Source organism: Castanea sativa, chromosome 2 (assembly GCF_040712315.1).
Source record: "Castanea sativa cultivar Marrone di Chiusa Pesio chromosome 2, ASM4071231v1".
Classification (NCBI taxonomy): Eukaryota; Viridiplantae; Streptophyta; class Magnoliopsida; order Fagales; family Fagaceae; genus Castanea; species Castanea sativa.
Genome location: NC_134014.1, coordinates 15,291,201 through 15,316,967, shown reverse-complemented (window position 1 = coordinate 15,316,967; position 25,767 = coordinate 15,291,201). Strand labels below are relative to the sequence as shown.

Sequence of the window (25,767 nt, the reverse complement as noted above, 5' to 3'; positions counted from 1 at the left end):
CTTAAGGCTATACTATCATTTTAAATGTTAATAAATTTGCTAAATAGGTTATAACACAGTAAAGCATCACTTCCTGAGTGTCCCACTATAGAGTTTTTTTTTTTCTAAATTTATATATATATATATATATATATATATATATATATATATATATATATATATGATCCCAACTACAAAGCTAAAGACAATAAATATATATATATATATATATATGATCCCAACTACAAAGCTAAAGACAGCTAATAATATTATATATATATTGGTATTCACTTTCCCTTTTCCAAGTGCTAGTATCAGAGAGAGAGAGAGAGAGAGAGAGAGAGAGAGAGAGAGAGAGAGAGAGAGAGAGAGAGAGAGAGAGAGAGAGAGAGAGAGAGTCATAGTTTGCCAAGTTCACAATTGAACTCGATCTTGTAGTGCTTGAAGGTCAGACATGTGAGGAATTTACAAGCCCATAAATTTGTTATTAAGGTCCGTTTAGTTAGAAGGGTGGAAGAGTAGGAGAATAGAAAATGGTGAGAAGATGAAATAGTGAGAGTATAGAAAATATTTTAATTTCTCTCATTTTTGTTTGGTTAGAGTAAAGAAGTGCAGGATGAAAAAAGTGAATTTATATAAATTTACTAATATATCATTGTTAAAAATGATGCCCAGTTAAAACAAAAAAAATTGACAAAAAAATACAATTATCCAAATTTATTAAAAAAAAATCATGTCTTGAAAAAAAAAAAAACCATATCTAAACAGAAAAAAAAAGAAAAAAATGAAAAAAAGGAAAAAAACAAACATTGTCACGCTCACAGAAAAAAAAAAAAAAGCAATGTACAAGGCCATGTGCAACTTGCACATGAGCATTTTTGTTATTAACCATTAGATTTTCTCATCTAAGTTTTGTACATATTTTGAAGAGCGAACTTTTTGTTGGCCTATAAGACAACCCACAGGTTCTACCATCATTTTACTCTCTCCTTCAACAAATATCTTTAAAAAAGTTTTCACTCCTCATTTTTATTTTATTAACCCATATTATTATTCATTCTCCGTCTAAAATCCACTTTAGCAAATTACTTGAGGGTCAAGGGTATTTTAGGTATTGACTCCTCTAAAAAACAAAAAAAGAGTCTGTGTTGCAGAAACACGATTGAGTTTAAAACCGGGTTTTGATAATAAAAAAAAAAAAAAAAATCAGTCGGAGCTACTACGATTTTAAAACAGCGACTCCTTCGAAACCACACTTTTCCTGAAAATCGCGTGTTGTTTCTTCGTATTCTTCTGAAAACGCTCCTTATCCTAACGACCGACCAAGATTGGGTCTCGAATCTGACAATGTGAAAAGAAAGCGAATTCATAGCAGAATCTGAGACACACGCACAGAGATTTCTGAAGACATGGAATACAGAAAACTCAAAGATCAGGTACCTTTCTTTCCCTCTAATTCACTCATTTCCTCTATACCCATCAATTTTGTAACACCTTTTTTTTTTGTAGGACGAAGATGAAAATGGTGGTGGAGACGACATAGAAAGCCGGAAACCTCTTTCAGTGACTAATGTGCCCACCTTGGGAGCTGCCACCGTTGACTGGTCCAAATGGAAGCTCAAGTATGAGTTCTTTCATTTTCTTTTTCAAATTCTAATCAATACCCATGTTGTAATTAAGAGAGATTAGTAAGTAAATTCTATAATTTTGTTTGTTCTTGTTATAGGATCGTTGTGGTAGTTGCATTGACACTTCTTACTAGTTCGCAAGGCATACTTATTGTGTGGTCTAAGAGAAATGGCAAGTACGCTTATAGTGTTACCACTTCTAATTTTATGGTAAGCATAGTTATAATTATTAAAAAAAAAATGGTTTTTTTTTTTTAAAATTTATTATTTACAATTAATGTTTCAAGTGTAATTTGTGTATAACTTGCAGTTTGGTAGGTCTTTCTAGGTGTTCAAAGAAATGGGTATTGGTTTATTTCTTCTTTTATTGAATTAGGTGGAGGCTTTAAAATGTGGGATCTCACTTTTAGCTTTGGCAAGGATATGGAAGAGTGAAGGCGTCACTGAAGATAACAGGTTTTTTTTTTTTTTTAATGCTAAGTTTTCATTCAACTTGTGATTTAATGCTCTCATTAAGTTGGAATTATCGTATTCAGGAGAAATTATTCTGTGCACTTGATGTAATTCTCATAATGGTGGGTCCCATCTGTAGGAACCACATGTAGAGCTCTCACTCTGACCTGAGAACAGGACATATTACACAGCATGCACTGAATGATTTCACCATATCTAGGATGAAATGTCAGCTTTGGCTATAGAGTTCATAACCGAGAGAAAGAGAGAGAGAAATTGTGTTTGTGAAATGCTTGAATGAATATAATTACACTAAGCTCTGAGTTTTAATACACTAACAGAGCGGGAAAAAGCTAACAAACTCTCTAACTAACTAACAATTAATCCGGAACCAATCATCAATTAACACCTGTCACTATTAACCAACTAATTAAATACAACTAAACTACACACTAAGTGACTGTAGTTTATGCAGCACTTGATTCTGCAGTTTAAGCCTCTGTCTTCACCTTGTACATTACTTCTTCAAGCTATAGATCACTTTCACAGCACAGCACAACTCCTCACATTTCAACACTCCTCCACAAGATGGAGCATATATATTGAGTATGCCCATCTTGGAAAGGAGCTTGAAGAATTGAACCTTGCCAAGAGGCTTAGTGTAAAGATCTGCTAGTTGATGTTTAGTAGATTGGCAATATTTTTATTATTAATAATATTCTTACATTATTTATAAAAAAAAAGAAGATGTTTAGTAGGCACATGAAATGTTCTAATTGTCCCTGCTTGTATCTTTTCCCTAATTAAATGACAATCAACCTCAATATGTTTTGTTCTTTAGTGGAAAACGAGGTTGGCAGCAATGTATACGGCTGCTTTGCTGTCACAATAGAGAGAGGCTGACTATTTGTGTCTAAAACCAAAGTCTTGCAAGAGAGCAATTAGCCACACTAACTCACTGGTCACAGATGCCATTGCTCTATATTCAGATTCTACTGATGATCTAGCCACTACTTGTTGTTTTTGCACTTCCATGAGATTAAGGAATCTCCTAGGAAAACACAAAAACCAGAAATGGATCTTCTAGTTTCAGGGTAGCCTGCCCAATCAGCATCACAATAGGATTTTAGATGTAAAGTAGACTGTGCAGAAAAGAAAAGACCCTGTCCTGGACTGTTCTTCAAGTATTTTAAAACTCTGTAAGCAGCTTGAAGGTGTGGAAGCTTAGGACAACACATGTACTGACTTAGTTTGTGAATTGCATAACTAATGTCAGGTCTGGTTAAAGTCAAGTACAAAAGTTTTCCTACAAGTCTTCTATACATGCCAGGATCAGCTACATTAGTCCCTTCTGTGCTACTGAACTTTGCAAATTTTCCATGGGTGTATGTGCTGGTTTGCTTGCTAGAAAACCTGCATCAGAAAGAACCTCTAGGGTATACTTCCTTTACCACAAAGATATCCCTTTTGTAGTTCTTGCAACTTCAAGACCTAGGAAATATTTTAAAACTCCAAGGTCTTTAAGTTTGAATTTGTTGTCCAAGAACTTCTTGAAATTATCTACAGCTGCCACATTGTTGCTTGCTATTAAGATATCATCTGCATAGACAAGCAAAATGATGATTGAAGACTTCTCAACCTTAGTAAACACTGAATAATCTGACTTTGATTGGATGAATCCTTGCTGAATGATGGTAGAAGACAGCTTAGCAAACCATTGTCTACTAGCCTGTTTGAGTCGATATAAGGACTTAGTCAGCCTACACACCACTTGATTGCACTCCCCCTTGCTGCCACAACCTGGAGGAGGAAGCATATAAACCTCCTCATCCAACTCCCCATGTAGAAAGGCATTGTTGACATCTAACTGGGCTAGATGCCAACCATTGATAGCTGCCAAGGCAAGGAGAGTTCGGACAGTAACAAACTTCACCACAGGAGAAAAAGCTTCATAGTAATCAACCCCTTCAGTCTGACTATACCCCTTTGCAACTAATCTGGCTTTGTATCGCTCAATGGAACCATCAGCTTTGAGCTTTATTTTATAAACCCATTTGCAGCCAATGGGCTGCTTTCCAGGTGGAAATTCAATCAATTCCCAAGTATGATTAGCTTGGAGAGCATCAATTTCAGCTGGCATTGCATCTAACCACTTAGGATCTTGAACAGCTTGGGCATAAGAAGTAGGCTCTCTATGAGTAGATAAGGTAATGGAGAAAGCTTTATGACTCGAGGAAAGGTTAGTGTAAGAAAGAGTGGAAAAGGACGATAGAGCTTACCAGAACAGCTAACAGAATTGGAATCAGTGTAGTGGGTAAGAGCAGCAACTGAAACTGATGGAACACCTGCAGAAGCTTAATAGCAATGGTAATCCTGAAGATAACTAGGAGTTTTGTGAGGTCTAGAGGAGTGTCTAATGGGATCAGGAAGATGATCATGAGGGGCACTAGGAAGGGGAGCCTCAGGTTCATCATATTCAGGAAATTGGTCTCGTGGGACAGCCATTTCACTAGAATCAAGAACAGGTTCTGTAGAAAGGTAAGGTTCTGCATAAGTGGGATTGTCAGGATCAGGAACAAAAGGTTGAGAAGGGAAAAGAGTATGATTGGGCTGTGATTTAGTTAACCAGTGCTTAAATGGGAAGATGGAATTATGAAAAACATCCCTAGAAATTAAAACAGATTTGGTAGTCAAATCATAGAGTTTGTAACCTTTGATGCCATTGGTATAACCAAGAAATATACAAGGTTTGGCGCTAGCATCAAATTTGGTTCTGTTTCTAGTGAGGGTGGAAGCATAACAAAAGCAACCAAATATTTTCAAATGAGTATAGGAAGGTGGATGGCCGAGAAGCTTCTCAAAAGGTGTAAGATTATGAAGTATGGGGTTTTCTGTTAATAAGGTATGTGGCTGTAAGACTACAATCTCCCCAAAACTTTAAAGGTAAATTGGCTTGGAACCTAAGAGCTCTAGCCACATTTAGGAGATGTTGATGTTTCCTTTCAACTATAGAGTTTTGCTGTGGTGTTTCAACACAAGAAAGTTGATGAAGTACACCTTTTGAAGCAAAGAAAGATGCCATCACAAACTCAGGTCCATTATTAGACCTTAAAACTTTAATGGAAGCATTAAACTGAGTAGTTACCATGTTAAAGAGATTTTAAATTAAAACAGATGTTTCAGATTTGGATCTCATCAAATACACCCAAGTGCATCTGCTATAATCATCCACAATTGTCAGAAAATATTTAGAACCATTCAAAGAAGGTACAGAATATGGTCCCCATATATCTACATGAATCAATTCAAAGCTAGACTTAGAAATATGAGAAGAAGAAGTAAATGGCAACCTTCTTTGTTTAGCAATGGGACAAACAGGACAAGAAAAAGAAGTTTTATTGCACAGATTGGAATCATCCACAACAGAGGTTTTATTACAAGAATGAACAAAAGTTTTAAAAGAGGCAGGTACAAGTTTAGAAAGAACATCAGAGATGGAAGCAGGCAAAGCAGCTGAAGAATTCTGCAGAATGTACAGTCCACCAAGCTTCTTACCCAACCCAATCATCTTTCAAAGCTGTAAGTCCTTACTGAAGCAGAAATTGGAAAGGAAAAAACAACACCAATGGATATTTTGTGTGAGTTTACTGATGGAAACAAGATTAAAAGAAAAGGTTAGAACACAAAGAACATTGTCTAATGTCAATGTGGATCTTAGTTTGACAGTGCCTATATGGGTGACTTGTGCAATGTCACCATTAGGTGACTTAACAGAAATATGTACTAAAGAGGTAATAGAGGAGAGAAGATGAACAGAGTGGACCATATGATCAGTGGCTCCACTGTCAAGAATCCAGCCAGTGGAGGTAATGAAAGTTGCGTTGGCATGTGAAGAAAAAACAGAATATTCCAGGGAATTAATAGGTAGTTTAGAAAGATTTTGGAAAGAGATACCTGACATTTCATGTCCAGCAAATCCCATGGTAGGTTGAGCAATGATGTTAGCTACTTGATGATCTCCTGAAGCCTATTCTTGAGGACCTTGTGTGCCAAAGTGAGCCTGAGAGTTGAATAAGCTCAAGAGTTGCTGATACTCAGTACGAGTAAGAGAAACATTGTCATCCACCATGTGATCAGTAACAGAAACAGCAACACTGTTGGCAGAGGCTTGACCTTTACCCTTGGACTTATATCTTGGAGGATATCCATGCAATTTGTAGCATTGTCTACTACATGTCCCATCAATCCACAATGTGTGCACTGAGGTCTGCCATTCGTGCTCTTGCCATAAGTGGAAGTGGATTTCTGATATGTGTTTGCTGTTTTGGAAACCAAAGCTGCAGATTCAGATTGAACTACATGACCAGATCCTACTTTTCTTTGCTTTTCATCTTGAAGCAAAAGAGAAAACACCTTAGACAAAGGTGGAACTGGATCCATGAGCAAGATCTGTCCCTTAACTCCTGCATAAATCTCATTAAGTCCCATGAAAAATGCCATAGTACATTCTTCATCTTGATGACCACAAGTACAGGTCCTATAGTTAGAAAATTCATCCCAAACACCCTTAAACTTGGTGTAATAAGCTTTGATGCTTGAGTCCGCCTGAGCTAAAGAACTCACAGCTTTCCTCAACTCAAAAATCCTAGGACCATTGCCTTGAGAATACCTGTGTAACATATCAAGCCAGCCTACCTAGCAGACTTAAAGTAGATCACACTAGCTTGAGTATCCTTTGTAAGAGAGTTGAATAACCAAGCCAAAACCATGCTATTACACTTACACCAAGCTATATAACTAGGATCAGATTCAGACTGAGGTTTTGGAATTGATCCATCAATGAAACCAAGCTTAGATTTTGCATTCAAAGACACTAGTATAGACCTACTCCAAGTATTATAATTTTCTTTGGTCAATGGTTGAGTCATGAGAGTCATACCAGGATTATCACTGTTAGGAAGAAAGTATGGGCTTGAAGAAATCTCCCAAAGTTGAAGTTGAGGGTGAGCAGGTGCTGCTGTTGAAGTTGAGGCAGATTGAGTGCTCATGGTGATCAATCAAGTTTGAAGAATCAAAGAAATTCGATCAAATCTTGAAGAATCCTGGAGAAGGTTGAGACTGAATTGACTGAGAAATCAAGGAAGATTTTGTGCAAATTCAACTCAGAGAAAACAAAATTCTGACCTAGAATCAAAGGAAAATTGATCAAGAATCAAAAGAAAGATGAAAAAGAAAGCAAGAGTTGAAACTGGGATAACAGCAATGAAAAACTGAACTTGCTGAGCCAGTCAGCTCTGATACCATGTCAAAGATTAAGCTTTGACTATGGAGGTCACAACCAAGAGAAAGAGGGAGAGAAATTGTGTTTGTGAAATGCTTGAATGAATATAATTACACTAAGCTCTGAGTTTATATACACTAACAGAGCGGGAAAAAGCTAACAAGCTCTCTAACTAACTAACAATTAATCCGGAACCAATCATCAATTAACACCTGTCACTATTAACCATCTAATTAAATACAACTAAACTACAAGCAGCTTTACAAGTATTTACACTAAACAACTGTAGTTTATGCAGCACTTGATTCTGCAGTTTAAGCTTCTGTCTTCACCTTGTACATTACATCTTCAAGCTATAGATCACCTTCACAGCACAGCACAGCTCCTCATATTTCAACAATGCACATTTTGTTTCATCCCAGTTATTTAACTGTATTTTACTTTTAAGTTCACATTCTTATTCCAATCATATCTAATTATTATTGTTGCTTGTTCTGCCTTTGAACTAGGTTGAGTACAACATTGGATGAAGTTATTGTATACCCCATTCCTGCCTTACTTTACCTAGTCAAAAATCTGCTCCAGGTTTGTTGTGGGAATCATGTTTTTATTTTTGGGAGTCACAATTCCATCTGTATTCTTGCTTGCTAAAATTTGATTAATGTGTATTCTTCACTTTTATGTTGCAGTACTACATCCTTGAGCATGTGGATGCCCCGGGTTATCAAATACTGAAGAATCTGAATATTATCAGTACTGGTGTTTTGTATAGAATTATACTTAAGAAGAAGTAAGTCCTTGCCAGTTTCCATCATTTACATTGGATTTATTTATTTATTTTTTATTTATATTTCATCATGGAAAATGTTTGCAAAAGCCCCTTAACAAATACAATGAAGATGGAAGAGTCATAGTAATTCATTTGGTTTACATGTCATCTCATTGATACTCTTAGAAATATTTAATGTTAAGATCATTGGCCCAAATAGGAGAAAGAGATCAAACTAAATTGGTTCCTTTTCTCCTTTTTCTTTTTCTAGTTTATAAATTCAAGAACATATTGGGAATGTGAAAAGCATCCATGAGCATGAACATATGTACTAATTCAGCTGCTCTTGGGCTATGTGTCTGAGTATAGAGAGTGAAAGATTAAGGAAAAAAGCTAATTTAAACTAATTAAGAATTTAAGCCAAACCAATTAGGACTGCAATTTTTTTTTGAGCTTTGTGTTCCAATTATATTTTTTTTCAGGTTAAGCAATATTCAATGGGCGGCTTTCATTCTACTATGTGTTGGGTGTAGTACAACTCAGCTAAAAACAAAGTAAGATTGCTCACACATCTTATTTATGGACTGTTTCAGACTCAGTTGTGTATGAGTTTTGGAATGTTGAGCTTAAGGATACTATTGGAATTGTCACATGTACAATCCATACTGATTGATGTGTGCTTCTTGTTTATTGTACAGGACAGGATGTAGTCTACTAATGAACGAAAATATTATTTACTAAATCTTATATCACTTTTAGGAAGTGATGATATCTTGGTGCATGTAGCCATGTACTTGAGAAGTAGGAATTAGTGAACATTGGTTTTAACTATATTACTTGTCTAATCGTTTCTTGAAATTCAATTTTTGTCTACTTTGAACTTATTGTCTGTGCCTTAGAAAATGACATTGTTTTTGCAGTTCTGATGCTGTATTACAAACATCTGTTGAAGGTTGGCTGATGGCCATTGTGAGTTAACCAAAACTTTAGACACTCTTAATATAACAATGAAGAAAAAAAAAACCAAAGGAAAACATTTTATAGCTTAAGGTTCTTGTTATCATAATTGGGGTGATTTCTTTGCAGGTCATGGCACTCTTAAGTGGTTTTGCAGGAGTGTACACTGAGGTGAGTTTTTTAAGTACACAGTTTGCACTCTAGTTCTTCAGAACTACAATTCATGTCCGTCATTTAGTCATTTACTGTTTAAATCCTAACCCAACATAACTTGATCAATGATTGGGTTGAATTTTGTTAATTGATGGATTTTGTAAGACTGATTGAAGTTTTTTAGTGATCCAGAGTTAAAAAAGTGAAAGCTCTCAATAGAGTGATCTAGATATCTGTTCTGTTAATTATCTTGCTTATGATTTTTACAGGCTATAATGAAAAAGCGTCCTTCGAGAAACATAAATGTGCAAAACTTCTGGTTATACGTCTTTGGTATGGTGTTTAATGCTGTTGCTATAGTGACCCAAGATTTTGATGCGGTGATGAACAAGTAATTCTAGCATTTCTCTGTTTCTGATTCTCCTCTTACCATTGGTCCATCCTCTCCATTTCCCCCTGTGAAGTCATTATTTAAAAGATTATTTACTGCCTTTGAAGTGGGATATTCTTCTTTTCTGATTAGAATTGAAGAAGTTTTAATTTAGAAGTTATTGTTTCTTTTGTTCAGGGGATTCTTCTATGGATACTCATTTATTACCATCCTAATGATTCTCAACCACGCACTAAGGTATCTTTAGGAGTTCAATTCTACTATAATTATGAATTATCCATGTTTGTTTGTCACCTCTCCTATTGTCCTTTAATACAATCTGTTTAAATCGTCTCTTGTGCAGTGGCCTTGCTGTATCTATGGTAATGAAGCATGCTGACAATATTGTCAAGGTAAGTTAGGATTAACTTTATTGTTGCAAATTTAACATTGATAGCACTTGCTAAAGTACTTTTTCTTTTTCTTTTTATTTTATTTTATTTTATAAGTAAGAAAGATAGTTCTTGCTAAAGTACTTGTTCTTTGTATTCTTAGCCCACGTTCAACCTTAATGAATGTCCAGCACTCTTTTTGAAGGGTGTGAAAGATTGGTACATGACCTGAAGCTGTTTGATGCAGGACAATTAATAGAGAAATGAAATAACAAGAAAAGTAAAGAATAAACCTAAGAAGTTGCTTGGAATCAGCACCAAGCTAAATCCTTAGGAATCAGCACCTAAGGCATTAGGAATCAGCACCTAACAACTGGAAAAATATCCAATTTGAATTTTCATTAATCAGTCTATTCTAAAATACTAATAAACTAGACTCCGTTAGGAACCTAGTGGTTCCTAATGGGATTGGATGGGAATTGTAGGGGAATGTATGCGAGTTGTAGAGAAATTGACTTAATTCGAGGTAGTTAGCCTCCATAGAGAAAGAAAGAGATTAAGAGAGAGAGATGCTCTATGGCACTAAGCAATCAATTGGTTTATTCTTCAATGATGGAAATATGATTACAAGTAGGTATTTATAGAACCATGAAACTATCCTATTGGCCCACATGGCCTTATCCTAATGGTTCTATTATTCCCCATGTGCATTAATAATTCCAACATGTGTTAAATGTGATTAACATGCTTGAGATTGTAACTAACTAAATGCATTCTAAACCCAAATGTGGGTTCCTAATATTTTTCTCTCCTTCAAAACACCTTGCCCACATGGTGTTGTTGTCATTGACATCTTCATGAGGGGAGATCGGCCACTAAGCCAATGCTCCCATGCATCTTGATTATTGAACACACCAAATACTTCCAAACATTTAATCACAAGCTATAACTTGAACAAGGGCGTTCCATTTTGAGAAAGTCCAGTAAATGGACACCCTAAAAATGTACCAAAATCAGTAACAAACTCGATAGCTCCCATATTGCTTGCTCTGTAACATTGACAATCAATTGAGCCAATTTTCAATGCTGCACATGGACCGGTCGCAATGAATTTTCTGGATGTTGCTTGTAGGCATCTAATTAACTCCAAAAGATGAATTGAGTCACCAGAAAGACCTTTAGGTCCCCACCCAGATGACCATGTAACTGAACCAATCTTGATATGAGCTAAAGATATCTCTGAATTATCCACATAAACTGGGATATATTTGATGGCACCTTTGAGTATCCTTCTTGATGTAAACATTAAGATGACAAAGTTGGTCAAGCTTAGCAAGTGAATTACTAGTATTGCCATATCTTGTTTTTTTAAAGAATTGACATGGTGTCATAGGATTGACATTGAGGACAAAGATCATCCCATTACGGCATTTTATTAACTTTGAAAATAGCAATCTGGGCGAGCAAATCAGAAATGGAACATCTAGTGTCTTAGGTTGGTGATTAGCTTTATCCAATATTTCATAAAAGAAATGGTACAAGCCACGAAGTCCCTTGCTTCTCACTAAATTTTGTAGAACCTGAATGTGATCAGCATTGAAAGCTTTTAAGCTGGTACTCCCTTGTAAGGCTACAGCAGTTCTTGTTGACATGAAAGCACCCCGATCATTGAGCTGGCTCTCAACCTTACTATCCCAATTTACCCTTGAGTCCTTATAAAATTTTTGATCAGCCCTGTTTTGGAACTTGTCGTTTAAATCCTTGGCTTTGTGACAGCCATCAATGAGCAAGATGTGGCCCCCATAGCAAAGTCCAAACTCAATGGAATTGCCACCAACTTGCATGACTGTTAAGTCCATGCCTTCATTCTTGATTACACGAGCAGCCCCCTTTGTTGAAGCATGAGTTTGGAAAATGTCAAACACCATTGGATCACTTGCATTCACACCAACAGTGTGTTCTTGCTCCACACTAACAACAATAGGTTCATGCATTGTGGATTCTTGGTCAGTCGAATCAAGAGATTGTAGCTCCTCTTCCATCATGTTCTCAAGATGCTCTTGCAATCTTGAGAGCTCTTCTTTCATGGCCTTTTTAGATTCAACCAAGGCCTTGACCTTCGCTGAAAATTCATTCACCATTTATCGTAAGTCCTTCAAGATTTCTTGTCGGTCATATTCTCCAGTCTCAAGATTGATGGCTCTGATACCAAATGTTAGGAACCTAATGGTTCCTAATGGGATTGGATGGGAATTGTAGGAGAATGTATGTGAGTTGTAGAGAAATTGATTTTAATTCGAGGTAGTCACCCCCTATAAAGAAAGGAAGAGATTAAGAGAGAGAGAGATGCACTAATGCACTAAGCAATTAATTGGTTTATTCTTCAATGATGGATATATGATTACAAGTAGGTATTTATAGAACCATGAAACTATCCTATTGGCCCACATGGCCTTATCCTAATGGTCCTATTATTCCTCATATGCATTAATAATTCTAACATGTGTTAAATGTGATTAACATGCTTGGAATTGTAACAAACAAACTAACTGACTAACTAAATGCATTCTAAACCCAAATGTGGGTTCTTAGCAGACCCTTATAGAGCTAGAACTGGAAAATAAAGAGATAAAGATAACAACATACCAAAACTAATCCTAATTGAATTCAAATACTAATCTTTTTTTTTTTTTTTATAAGTAAGAAGAAAATATTATTAATAAAAGAATAGCAAGAAAAATACAAAGAGTTCATGGTAGTGAACAAAGAAAAATAAGGAACAAAAAGACATAAGTAGCCTCTAAGCTATTCTAATAGACAAAAGAAAAGAGGTTTCGTTGGCATAAATCTAATAACTAAACCACAGTTTTCCCCTCATCCTCAAAAGACTGCCGATTTCGTTCACTCCAAATAGTCCACATTAAACAGCCTGGAACCAAATTTCAAATATCAAAACTATGCTTCCCAAGTCAATGATACCAACAAAATAATAAGTCCACAACTGAACCTAGCATGACCCAATCAATCCCAAACAACCGAAGCATATACGTCCACAAAGAATGAGCTATCGGACAAAAAAGTAATAGGTGATCCACAGATTCTACATTACAACAGCACATACAACAACGATTTGCGAAAGGGCGACCACGAAGCATAAGGTTATCCAAAGTTAGAATCTGATCATGAGCTGCTGTCCACATAAAGAATGCCACCCTTTTAGGAACCTTAACTTTCCAAATGCCCTTCTAAGGGAAAGCAGAAGGAGCTACATTTTGAATCTTATGATAAAAAGACTAAAGATCAAACTTCCCATTTCCATTAAGACCCCAACAAAGCCTGTCACACCCTCCACCCTTAGGAATTTGGGTTTGGATGAAATGAAGCAGGGAGTAGGAAGTCGCTAACTCTTAATCATTGAATTTCCTATAAAATCTTAAACTCCACAATGTCATTATCACCCACTAGAGGGCTTAACACTTCAGAAATACAAGTTTCCTTATTGGCTAAACACATAAATAACTGAGGATAAAGCATTTTAAGAGGAACATTCCCAATCCACTTATCATGCTAAAAAGGAATACGAGAACCATCTCCCACCACAAAAGACAAATGCTTAGCAAAACTTTCCCCGCCTTCACTGATACTTCGCCATAAACCACAACCATGAGCCCTTCTATAAACTCTAGTGCACCAACCCCCTTTTCCCTCCCCATATTTCATGGCTATGACCCTCCGCCATGGATGAGTGGTTTCATGGTCATACCTCCAAAGCCATTTCCCTAATAGGGCTTGATTAAAAGACGCCAAATTCCAAATTTCCAAACCACCCAACTCATGCTGTAAGCAAACCTTTTCCTAAGCCACCAAAGGATATTTGAAACACTTAACTGATGAACCCACAAGAAATTCCTCTAAATATGTTTCAATCTAGTCGCCACAGTTTTAGGGATAGTAAAAAGGGAAAGGTAATAAGTCGGAAGGCTTGAAAGGGTACTTTTCAGGAAAGTGAGTTTGCCACCCTTTGACAAATAAAGCCGCTTCCAGCTTGAAAGCTTCTTTTCCATCCTCTCAAGGATCGGATTCCAAATAGAGGCTGTTTTATACAAAGTTCCCAATGGCATACCCAAGTAAATCATAGGCAAACTGCCCACCCTGCATTGAAGAATATTAACCAAAGTCTGAATGTTGCTCACCTCCCTAATAGGGACAATTTCACTTATCCCCACATTCACCTTCAAACCAATAAAAGCTTGAAAACAAGTCAAAACCAGCCTAATAGAAAGGATCTGCTCTCTTGAGGCATCATAGAAAAGCATGGTATCATCAGCAAATAATAGGTGAGAAATACGGATACCAGTAGACTTAATAGGACCCACATGAAAACCCTGAATGAGACCACTTTCTTCAGTTTTCTTTGGGATACGACTTAAAACCTCCATGATCAAAGAAAGAGGAGGGGGGACAATGGATCACCTTGTCTTGGACCTCTAGAGCTACCAAAGAATCCAACAGGAGATCCATTAACCAAAACTGAGAAGCGAACGGTAATGACACAAGTCTTTAGCCATCTCCTCCATCTACCCCCAAAGCCCATCCTCTCCAACAAATAAAACAAAGTGTCCCAATTCACACGATCATATACTTTCTCAATGTCTAACTTACACACCACCCCCGGAGTACGACACTTCAGTCTACTATCTAATCAAATACTAATCCCTATCTAATCTCAAATCTAATCCCTATCCAAATAAAAGTCTACGATTATCCAATTTCCTAGAAGGTAAATACAAAAATCTGAAAATATAAAATCTAAAATAATTTTGGTTTTGCTCTTGCATCACTGTTATTCCTCAAAATTTGTTTGAGTGGATAAATGCTTCGGGTGTATTTTCTTTTGCTTCTTTGCCTGATTTGCTTGATCATACTTTCCATATTTAAATTTGTGTACCTGTTGTATACCCCTTGTGTACATTAGGTAGCACTCTTTTACGTATAGATATATTAAAATATTTCTAGCACTTTATGCAGTTAAATTGGTCTTTATAATTGCATTACTCATTTATAATTGCATTATTCAAGAGAAGCATACATTACCATCCTGCTGCAAACATTTTCTGCACTTTGTGATTGAAGTTCCCATTTTAATTAGCTTTCCCATGTTTTGCAGGTGTATTCTACTTCGGTGGCAATGCTTTTCACAGCATTTGTTTGTTATTTTTTATTTGGATTTAAACTTTCACTTACCTTCATCCTTGGCACAATGTAAGTTACTTCTATTTACACGGTTCATCTCGTTGTTCATTTTTCTGTTGTTCTGGCATGCATTTATATAATGTTGGGATTGATGAGTGATGACGCCATTATTACTTGTTTTTAACAAAAATAACCATTGAAAGCATGATGGTAGTTATGTTTAATTACTTTATTTCTCTTGCTTCCAGCACTGTAGCAGTCTCGGTATATTTGCATGCTGTTGGGAAGCAAAGATAATTCCATACCAGCTCTGCAGTGTAAAGGCTCTCTTCCTTTGCCTCACCTCTCCTCTATGATAATTTTGAACAGATTATCATGAAATCAGTGATATACCTGTATTTGTAAAATTACAATGACAAGTTTACTCAAGTGTTGGTATATGATTTGAAAACCTTCATTTGTAAAACATTTTTGATCAATTACATCTATGAATTTTGAGGCTTTGGCCTTCATTTTGCATGTTTTGGCAAACTGACTTGCTCATTGAGTCATGCTTGAGATTTGGTTTTAAGGTAGGACTGTGAGATGGAAAACTAAAAGCAATAAAAATTCAAGCAATCAATGATAATATTCAATGGATAATATTGACTGACAACTTGGTTGAACAGTAGCTCTCTGTAGACTTGAATGGCAGCTACAAGGAAAAGCAAATTAGTTATGAGTTAAGACTTGTGACAATGCATTTCGTGTATCCATTTGAAGAATACAGGTGGTACGTAGTGCAATAGAAGTTCCCTACATATGGAAAATACCACAAACTTAATCTATAAATTGGTATAAAAAAAATTATAAAAAGTTACAATCAATTTTATTATAAAAACTTAATGCTTTGTTTGGAAGTTTGGAGGGAGAGGAGAGTATAGGGGAGTAGAGGGGAATGATTATCCTCCACCCTGTTTGGATTTTTTAAAATTAAGTAAAGGGCATGGTTTTAAAAACCGGTAAAATTTAAATGGGTTGAGTAGACAATGGATAACAATAAATAGGTGATCCTAACCCATAATGACCCAACACAAAACCCCAAACCCGTCATTTGCCACTTCCCAGGTCCTCTCAATCTCACCTATATCAGTATATCACTAACCGCAGCAACACTCCATCATCTCCCTCTCACGCTCTCCGGCATCCCTCACCGTAAGTTTTTTTTTTATTTTTTTTTTGACATTTGAACTTGTGCTTTTCTCTTTAAATATGGTTTATTGTTGTATAGTTGATTGCATTCTGTGGAAGAAGAAGAAGCATGATAATGAGAATTGGTGTAAGAGTGAGAATGAGAGTAGTATTGTATTGTTATTATTAAGGAGAATATGCTTGTTTTTGTGGCCACCTTCTGCTTTCGTGGGTGAACCGAATGTCGTTGTAATATGTATAGTATAGTATAGATGCTGTCCCACTTTCAGACCAAGGGGGACGCCATGGTTTGCTTAGTGCTATAGTAACTGTAAGTATCATATTCATAGGATCCTATCTAAGTGTGCTTTGTTTGTTGATTTCATGAGGAGTTTGTGTTGTGCTGCTCTATTGGTGTTTTAGCATGAATTTGCTTACTGAAAGAAAGAAGGAAATTATGGAGATTTTGTTTTGTGCTATACCTTTGTCCTACCTTTTATAATTAATTGTCAATGGTTTGCATTGTTCTTATTGCTAGTTGTTGAAAAGTATGCAAGTATTATCATAGACATGGTGGTGGGTGTTGCTGATGGCGGCAATTAAAATGAACTTATTTTCATGATATCGGCTCGTTTAAGTGAATCATTATTGACATCTTAGAAAATAGCATGTATATGTTAGAAGTATGTGATTAAATGATCAAATTTACCATATCTCAATAGTTTAAGCTTTTGGGACAATCGATAATTTAACATGATATTAGAGCGGGCGGTCCTAAATTTGGTAATTTAGCAATATACAATTCTGTCATAGTACTTGTTTCCATACTAAGGGTTACAAGGCTAGATTCACATAAAGGTTAAAGAGCAGCAGTGTAGCCACCTACCATAGTAGAAATCAGCTAGAATGCTTAATAGTGTAGAGAACAAGATTACTTGTGTGTAACATGCTTCCTGGACTTAAACTCAAGTTTCTTTATGGTGAAATACTTTCTTAAGAAGATATTTTCTTGATATAACATTCAAAAAAGTGCTGCTAGAACCCTCTAAAGCTCTTGGTGGAAACAACTACACGTCCGAACTACTGAGTCTGTACTTTTTATTTGTTATACTTGTTTTTGTGGATCTAATTAGAAACAAGGGGTCAAGTTTATGATTAGTCTGTTCACTTATCCAAGCACATCAAATACCCTAATCATCTTCTAATCCATACCTAGATCTAGTTGGCTAACTTGAAAAAGAGCAAAGCTATGTTAAGTGAATTCTTTTATGGTTTGGTCTAACCTTTGATTGGTCTCATGCATGGGTTTAACTAGTAGTAACTCCATCGCAGATTTTATAGAGTTGTTGCTTTTTTTGCATAACACTCTTTCTTTGCAATTCTTTAGATTCCTCTATGTGATATCAAGTGGTAAAGTTTATCATCAATTCAACCTCTGTCTCTTTCTAGCATAAGATTCTTTCTTGTTTTCACTTTCTAGAATTTATTTTTGGTTGACAAATTGAGATTTATCACAGATATATGTATATATATATATATATATAGATATATATTTGGAACTATACCTGTAATGTGTTTGGCATTTCTCCAATCTCATGTAGCTCCTTCGCTATCTTACAATTTTCTCTAAATCAAGTTTCAGCTGGCATCATGTAAATTCACATACTAGAATGTTTGGTAAGGTAGCCCACTAGAACTTTAATTTTCATTCGAGAAAAAAATTTATTGCTACATATTGCATAAGAGCTTTTCAAACATATTATTGTATTCTGTGCAATAAATAAACTGTTAAATTGTATTTAACCTTCATGAGTTCCTTGGTGTTAGTCACAGAGGGGGGAACCCCATTGTTTGCTCAGTGCTATAGTAAGTACTAAGTCGTTACTGTAAGTATCATATTCATAGGATCCTATCTAACTTCTTTGTTTATTGATTTCATATGGACTTGTATTGTGCTCTATTGGTGTTTTAGCATGAATTTGCTTACTGAGAGGAAAAAGGAAACTATGTAGATTTACTTTTGTGCTTTACCTTTGTGTCCTACCTGTTATAATTACTTGTCAATGGTTTGCATTGTTCTTATGCTAGTTGGTAAAAATTATGCAAGCATTATCATAGACATGATGGTGGGTGTTGCTGATTGCGGTGATTAAATGAACTTATTTTCATGATATTGGCTCGTTTAAGTGAATCACTATTGTCATCTTAGAAAATAGCATATATACAACTCTGCCATAGCACTAAGTTCTTGTTTTCATACTAAGGGATCCTAGGCTAGTTTCACATAAAAGTTAAAGAGCAACAGTGTTGCTGCCTACCATAGTAGAAATTAGCTAGAATGCTTAATAGAGAACAAGATTACTTGAGTGTAACATGCTTCCTGGACTTAAGCTCAAGTTTCTTTGTGGTGAAGTACTTTCTTAAGAAGATATTTTCTTGATATAACATTCAAAAAAGTGCTGCTAGAACCCTCTAAATCTCTTGGTGGAAACAACTACACATTTGAGCTGCTGAGTCTGTACTTTTTGTTTGCTTTATTTGTTTTTTTGAATCTAATAAAAAAGAAGGGGTCAGGTTTGATTAGTTTCTTCACTTATCTAAGCACACCAAATATCCCAACCATCTTCTGATCCATGCCTAGGCCTAGTTGTCTAACTTGAGAAAGAACAGATCTTTGTTTAAGTTAGTTCTTTTATGGTTTGGTCTAACCTTTTTTTGGTCTTTCACGTGGGGTTTCACTAGTAGCAGCTCCATTGAGGATTTGATTGAGTCGTTGCCTTTCTGTACATAATACTCTTTCTTTGTAATTCTTTAGACTCCTTTGTGTTTTATCTAGTGGTATAGTTTGTCATCAATTGGACCTCTGTCTATTTCTAGCATAAGATTTTTTCTTGTGTTCCCTTTCTAGATTTTTTTTTTTCTCGAAAAATTGAGATTTATTTATCAAAAAAATATGTTTTCTTCTTTTTTAGAACTATTCTGCAATGTGTTTGGCATTCCTCCATCTCATTCTCATGCCTAAAGCAAGTTTTAGCTGGCACCATGTAAATTCACATAATAGAATGTCTGGTGAGGTAGCCCACTACAGCATTGATTTTCATTCAAGAAACAAAATTTATTGTAACATATTACATAGGAGTTTTTCAAATATATTATTGTGTTCTATGCAATAAATTAACTGTTAAATTGCATTTGTACTTTCATGAGTTTCTTGGTCTGTCACAAGGGGGAACCTCATTGTTTCTCTACTTTTTATTCTTTTACACTCCCAGGTAAATTTATTATATATTGATGATTGTTTCAGTAATGAATCCATCTCCCATGTGGGACAAATTGATATTCAATAAGATAACGGAAAGGTTTGGGATGAATTCATTACATGGCATTAGGTGCCTCACCCTAACATGGATTAAGTTATTATGCTGCTGAATGATTTTTTGTTCTTAGGACTATGCATGTGCCCTTGGTTTTTCTTGTCTTAAAGAAGTACTTGGGTCTGGACTGTGGAAGAAGAGAGGAGGAGGAGAAGAGGATTTGTTTTGGGGAAGGGGGGGGGGGGGGGGGGGTGTGGTGGAAAAGAGGACAAAAGAACAAAAGAATGCATAATAACTTGTGATTCTCAATGTATTAATGCAACATGAAGATGGGCAAAACTTAGGTTCAATTCCTTAAGTGCATCTGACTGTATTGATCAATGCACAGCACAAACAATATTTTCTTTCCTGAGGAGAACTAAATTCAATACATTTATGTGTTTGAATATAATTTGGGAAATCTAATGTATAGCACTTAAGCTATTGTACCTAAGTGAAAGGGCTGCTATCTTGGCTGACATGATTGTTATTGGGAGAGATCTTAAACAAGATTTCTCAAATATTATGCTGCTCTGGCTTTCTGATTTCACCTTCTTTAGATTTTTGACATTTTTTTTTAAAAATCAATGTGATTTGCATCTGAGAGGTCATGAATTTGCAGAAGCTGACTACAGTGCATGAACCATTGACGTTGGAGAAAAGGTCAGCTTACTCCCACATTTACTGCAAGTGTTCAGTTTCAAGAACCTTTGAGCAATTTCAAGGGTTGAATTAACACCGAGTCTCTTACTATTTTCTTGTATCCCGCCACATATGTAATTCCAAGAAGCCTCAAGCAAAGGAGCTTTTGTGAAAACAATATATGATATGTTTGCAGAGCACTCTGTGTTGGACTCCTCTCAGAAAATGCTATGAAGTTAAGAGTTTTTAAAGAAGCAAAGAACTGAAAAATCATGCCAAGCATTCTTAACGTAGGGTTCCAACTTCCAAGTATGCTCCACGCAATAAAGAGATTCATAGTTAATTGCATGATGGAATGGTTGAAGCTGTCATTATCTACTGAAGCATCCTGCATCATTTTTCTTCTTTTCTTTAAGAAAAAAAAATTCAAAATTAATTTATCATGATGTTCCTTCGATCATTGGATTACTCAAACACACACACACACACACACACACACAATAAGAAGCAATAAAGATGGAGGATGTTTGGTCTCTGCATAATTTTGTTTTGGGGTGTTTTGATCCTCTTAGTAGGCTCCAAGCCTTTTGTTGATGCTATTTTGCAAGACTTGAGTTCCATTTTGGACGTGCTCAGTTTTTAAGTTTTGCTATATAATAAAAACTTTTGTGTTTATAAAAAAAAACTGTTAACAATATCGAGTATCAAGTCTCTAGCACAAGAAAATTTTGTACATATGAATTTGGTCAGGATATTCAATGAAGCCAAGTATTTTGTTGAAGTTTCACTAATGGGTGGCAAAACCATGAAGGCCTAGGTCAAGCTAGACCCTGAACAAACCCACAAGACCAGGCTTCAGCCTAGGCGAGTCTAGCTCAAGACCCAGGCTACAGGGCAATCTCATGACGTCCTTGTGCAAAATATCCCGCACATTAACAGGTGAGACCCTTGTAAAGAGGGAGCATGTGACATAAGGGGGCCAAACACTTAGAAATGTAGGACCGTGGTTAAGAGTAACCACATCAGTAACGGTATAATTTCAGTTTATTTTGCAAAAAAAAAAATCTATTTTATACACCTATTTTTACAAAATATCCACATTAGTCTATTATTCTAAACATTTATTTAATAAAATATTCATTTTTTTTTACACTATCATCTCTCTCATAGACCCAACACGACCCACCTAGCCACCCAGCCACCATCATCAAGCAACCAGCCTCCATCATCAATTCACTCAACCACCATCATCAAGCAACTAGCCTCCATCATCAACCCACCCAAGTACCCATTCAACCTAGCTACCACCAATGAAATCCAAATACCCATTCAACCTAGCCACCATCAATGAAATCTAAATATTCATCCAACCCAGCCATTGTGCAACAAGATCAACGCCTTCAACCCAGCTCTGATCGACGCCCACGATGCATAACCCCACTGATTTGTGGATCTGACCATGGAAGAGGAAGCTTATGAGATGAGAGAAATAGAGAGTTGAGAGGGTTGATGCGGAGAGAGAAAAAAATGAGAAAAAGAGAGAGTGAGGTGAGAGTTAGAGGACCGGTGAGAAGGAGAGAAAAAATATTAAAATATTAAATGCAAAGTTACAGTAACTGTGCATATATGCATTATTACTATAGCAGTTTTGTATATTTGCACACTTTTGTAAGGACTGATGTGGGTGTTTTTTTTTTTTTATTAAATATGCAAAATTAAGCACTTTTTGTATTTTGCAAACATTTGCAACCACCGATGCGGTTGCTCTTATATCTTTGTTTGAAATGCCTAAAGCTTGGTGACTACAACCTCACCTCAAAGGAACACTAAGGAAGTTCACTTATATTGTCATGTCAACATTAATGCTATGTTTGGAAGTTTGGAGGAAGAGAGTAGTGGAGAGGAGAGTAGAGGGGAATGGTTATCCTCCACATTGTTTGAATGTTCTTAAAATTAAGTAAAGGGGAGAGAAATAATTAGTCTTTTTATAGTTTGTAATTTTGTTAATATGGTAAAAGTAAGTTTGGTAATTTATTTGGTCAAACATTTTTATGCTCTACTCTCCTTCCAAATCTCTCCAATTTGGGAGAATTGAAAATGATGGATTAGAAGTAGTTAGAACCCTTCCAAATTCCTCCCCCTCCTCTCTTAAAAAATATCCAAACAAGATTTTTTAACTTACTCTCTCTCTCTACTCTACTCTTTATCCATCCAAACAAGCTATAAGAGTTAACGTGATGATAAACTTCATTAGTATTATTTAAAAAAATATTAGAATCCTTCACAGCGCTCAAAAAATTATCAGGAAGGTTTATGTAGACCTCCAACTACACAAACTTGCTACGCTTATTAACTTTGCTCAGAAGGTGAAATTGTGGCTTCCAACTTAAAGCAGACATATGGTCTTTGTGTTTTAAAATAGGAATATGAGAGCATTGCTTCGTTTAAAAACATTGAATCATTGAATGAGAAAATAGTCAAAATACCATAGTTCAATTGTTTTTATAAAAAGTATAAAGATAAAATTCAAGAGTACAATTCTTTTAAGTATTGTAGGTAGGTTCTCCATTGAATTCAACCACATAACATATTATATAAGCAATAAAGCAAGACAATATTATCTTTTGTAAATATTAGTTACATTCAACCTTGTAGCTTATTGGTCAATGCAAAAGTAAAGTACAATCCCGAAACTAATTGTATTTAAGTTTTACCATATTATATAGGCTTTGATCTATATTTGGCTACATGGTTGTTAAGATTGGAATTCGATTTTGAAAATATTATTAAATAATCTTTAAAATTCATGGTTTTAAAAGATGATTTTGTAATTAATTAAAACATAAATAATATTTAATTTTCTAAAAAAAAAGTTAACTAAACAAAAAATAATAATATGGAGACATATACACAACTTTTGAAATGCATTTTACAATTTTTATAAATCAAATAACAAATAAATGAATTATTAAATATTAAAATTTTATACTAAAAAAATTGAATTATATACTTATAGATGGTGGTGAGCGAATCAATTTACGTAAGGTAAAAAGTTGCTCTCTCTTACTGACTCAAGAGTGGCTGGCGATGGCGTGGTCAAGCATAGCTGCTCAAGCATGCAACTCTTAATCTTCAGCAAATGAGCATGCTTGGAACAAAAGCCTGCCAAAAAAAACCAACCGTAAAGACTCCGTATGCTATTAGATAAAACAATATATTTTACTACTTCACTTGAAAGCAACCCATGAAACCATGACTATATATAAATAACTTGCACATCTCCTTCCTCACATTCACTCATCTATTCATCTTTATCTGTCTGTCAGTATTGAATTCTTAAGCACAAATGGCTTTCTATTCATATTCTAAGATCTCCTTCCTGGCCTTATTTTCTGTGTCTCTCTTTGCATGTTGTGCGCTGGCTCATGATTTTTCGATTGTGGGTTATTCACCGGAACACTTGACTTGCATGGATAAAATCATTGAGCTGTTTGAATCATGGGTGTCAAAACATGGCAAAACTTACAGGAGCATTGAAGAGAAGTTGCATAGGTTTGAGATATTCAAAGACAACTTGAAACACATTGATGAGAGGAACAAAGAGATTAGTAGCTACTGGCTTGGGTTGAATGAGTTTGCAGACTTAAGCCATGAGGAGTTTAAGAACAAGTATCTAGGATTGAAACCTGCTTTGCCCGAAACAAGAGGGTCCTCCAGAGATTTCAGTTATAGAGATGTGGTTGATCTGCCCAAGTCTGTGGATTGGAGAAAGAAAGGAGCTGTTACTCCAGTCAAGAACCAAGGTTCATGTGGTATGTAATTCTCTCTCTCTCTCTCCCAATAAATATATCATGTATCGGCTATATGCATCTTCATTTCATAGCATGGATCCTTCTATATCCTCTATGTTTGTGTGGTAATGTGCATTTTGCATGCATATATACATGACTATGCATGTATATGTGGCTAGCTAGTGTTTTTTTGTTGATCATGTAGTGAGTATAGATGATGATATGATGAGCATGCAGGTAGTTGTTGGGCATTTTCAACTGTAGCAGCTGTCGAGGGCATCAACCAGATAGTCACTGGAAATTTAACTTCATTGTCCGAGCAACAGCTAATTGATTGTGATAGAACTTTCAATAATGGCTGCAATGGGGGTTTGATGGATTATGCATTCCAATTCATTGTCTCCAATGGTGGATTGAATAAGGAGGAAGACTATCCATATTTAATGGAGGAAGGAAGTTGTGAAGAGCAGAAGGTAAAATTACAGTAATTAATTAGCTTAATTTGTTCTATACCAAATTCAGCCGTTAACAAACTCTTATAATAGAATTATTGATTACACTTGTTTATCTGTCTTTAGGAAGAAATGGAGGTAGTGAAAATTGGTGGTTATCAAGATGTGCCACAAAATGATGAAGAAAGTCTTTTGAAGGCACTTGCTCATCAGCCTCTCAGTGTAGCTATCGAGGCCTCTGGTCAAGATTTCCAATTTTATAGCGGGGTAAGCTGAATATAATATATAAGGAAAATGTTCAAGTCACTCTCACTTTTATTACCAAAAAAAAAAAAAAAATGTGAAAATGAATGCGATTAATGCCACTTCAATATCCGAATTACTTTTTCATTTTTGATTTATGACAGATATGTATGATTTACATCTATAGTAAAACCTGATATCTCTAATGTCACTCTAATATATATCCTCTCATTAACACAATTATTATATCCATACACATTTCTATGCCTACAACTTGCTTTCTCAAATTATGCGTGGTTTTGTTGGCTTGGCAGGGAATATTCAATGGGCATTGTGGAACTGAGCTAGATCATGGAGTAACAGCTGTTGGATATGGTTCGTTGAAGGGGTCAGATTACATCATCGTGAAGAATTCATGGGGACCTAAGTGGGGGGAAAAAGGGTACATAAGGATGAAGAGAAACACTGGAAAACCAGAGGGGCTTTGTGGTATCAACAAAATGGCTTCATATCCTACCAAAAAGAATTGATCTACTAATTCCCTTCTCATGTCAACTTTAATTTCTTCATTCCATGTATGAAGATTTTTATTTGTATGCCCATATTTTTCCTCCAACAAAATGGCTCTCTATAAACTCTCTATAAGGAAAAACAATTGTCATCCAACTCTAGAAGACACTTGAAGGGCCTTTGTTGGCAAGCAGGGGCGGCTAAACTTAGCCAAATGGAAGAAGCTAAGCCCCCTAAGATAGAATATATTATATATATTTATTTGTTTTTTAGTATTGCAAAAAACGTTTCAAAAAATTGTAAAATAATAATAATAATAATAATAATAAAGTAAGACCTCTCACCTAGCCAAAAAAGAAAAAAAGAAAAAAAAAGAGCTCTTGTATTGGCTAATAGAATGTTTTGTCTATCTATCTTACAATTTAATCAAG

General features: G+C 35.6%; 2 protein-coding genes across 4 annotated transcripts; both read left to right on the top strand.

The window, feature by feature from the left end:
• The first annotated feature begins 1,168 nt into the window (after window positions 1-1,168).
• LOC142623372 (CMP-sialic acid transporter 4-like) lies at window positions 1,169-20,688 on the top strand. Of its 3 annotated transcripts, XR_012842131.1 has the most exons (16): window positions 1,169-1,415; window positions 1,489-1,601; window positions 1,706-1,817; window positions 1,984-2,063; window positions 7,851-7,926; window positions 8,031-8,131; window positions 8,593-8,664; window positions 9,031-9,079; window positions 9,197-9,238; window positions 9,490-9,611; window positions 9,789-9,848; window positions 9,955-10,003; window positions 15,150-15,244; window positions 15,424-15,492; window positions 20,321-20,361; window positions 20,489-20,688. XR_012842131.1 is itself a non-coding variant. In XM_075796772.1 (15 exons), the coding sequence occupies exons 1-14, from the start codon at window positions 1,389-1,391 to the stop codon at window positions 15,470-15,472; spliced, it is 1,047 nt and encodes a 348-aa protein (XP_075652887.1). In that variant the 5' UTR covers window positions 1,169-1,388; the 3' UTR covers window positions 15,473-15,492; window positions 20,321-20,688. The 3 variants fall into 3 exon arrangements, 2 of the variants coding, with proteins under 2 accessions (XP_075652887.1, XP_075652886.1); XM_075796772.1 differs by having other exon boundaries at window positions 20,321-20,688; XM_075796771.1 differs by lacking the exons at window positions 20,321-20,361; window positions 20,489-20,688 and having other exon boundaries at window positions 15,424-15,694.
• A 2,941-nt stretch (window positions 20,689-23,629) lies between these two features.
• On the top strand, window positions 23,630-25,478 carry LOC142625739 (cysteine protease XCP1-like). Its single transcript, XM_075799448.1, has 4 exons — window positions 23,630-24,152; window positions 24,369-24,604; window positions 24,710-24,850; window positions 25,141-25,478. The coding sequence occupies exons 1-4, from the start codon at window positions 23,687-23,689 to the stop codon at window positions 25,354-25,356; spliced, it is 1,059 nt and encodes a 352-aa protein (XP_075655563.1). The 5' UTR covers window positions 23,630-23,686; the 3' UTR covers window positions 25,357-25,478.
• Window positions 25,479-25,767: the final 289 nt, after the last annotated feature.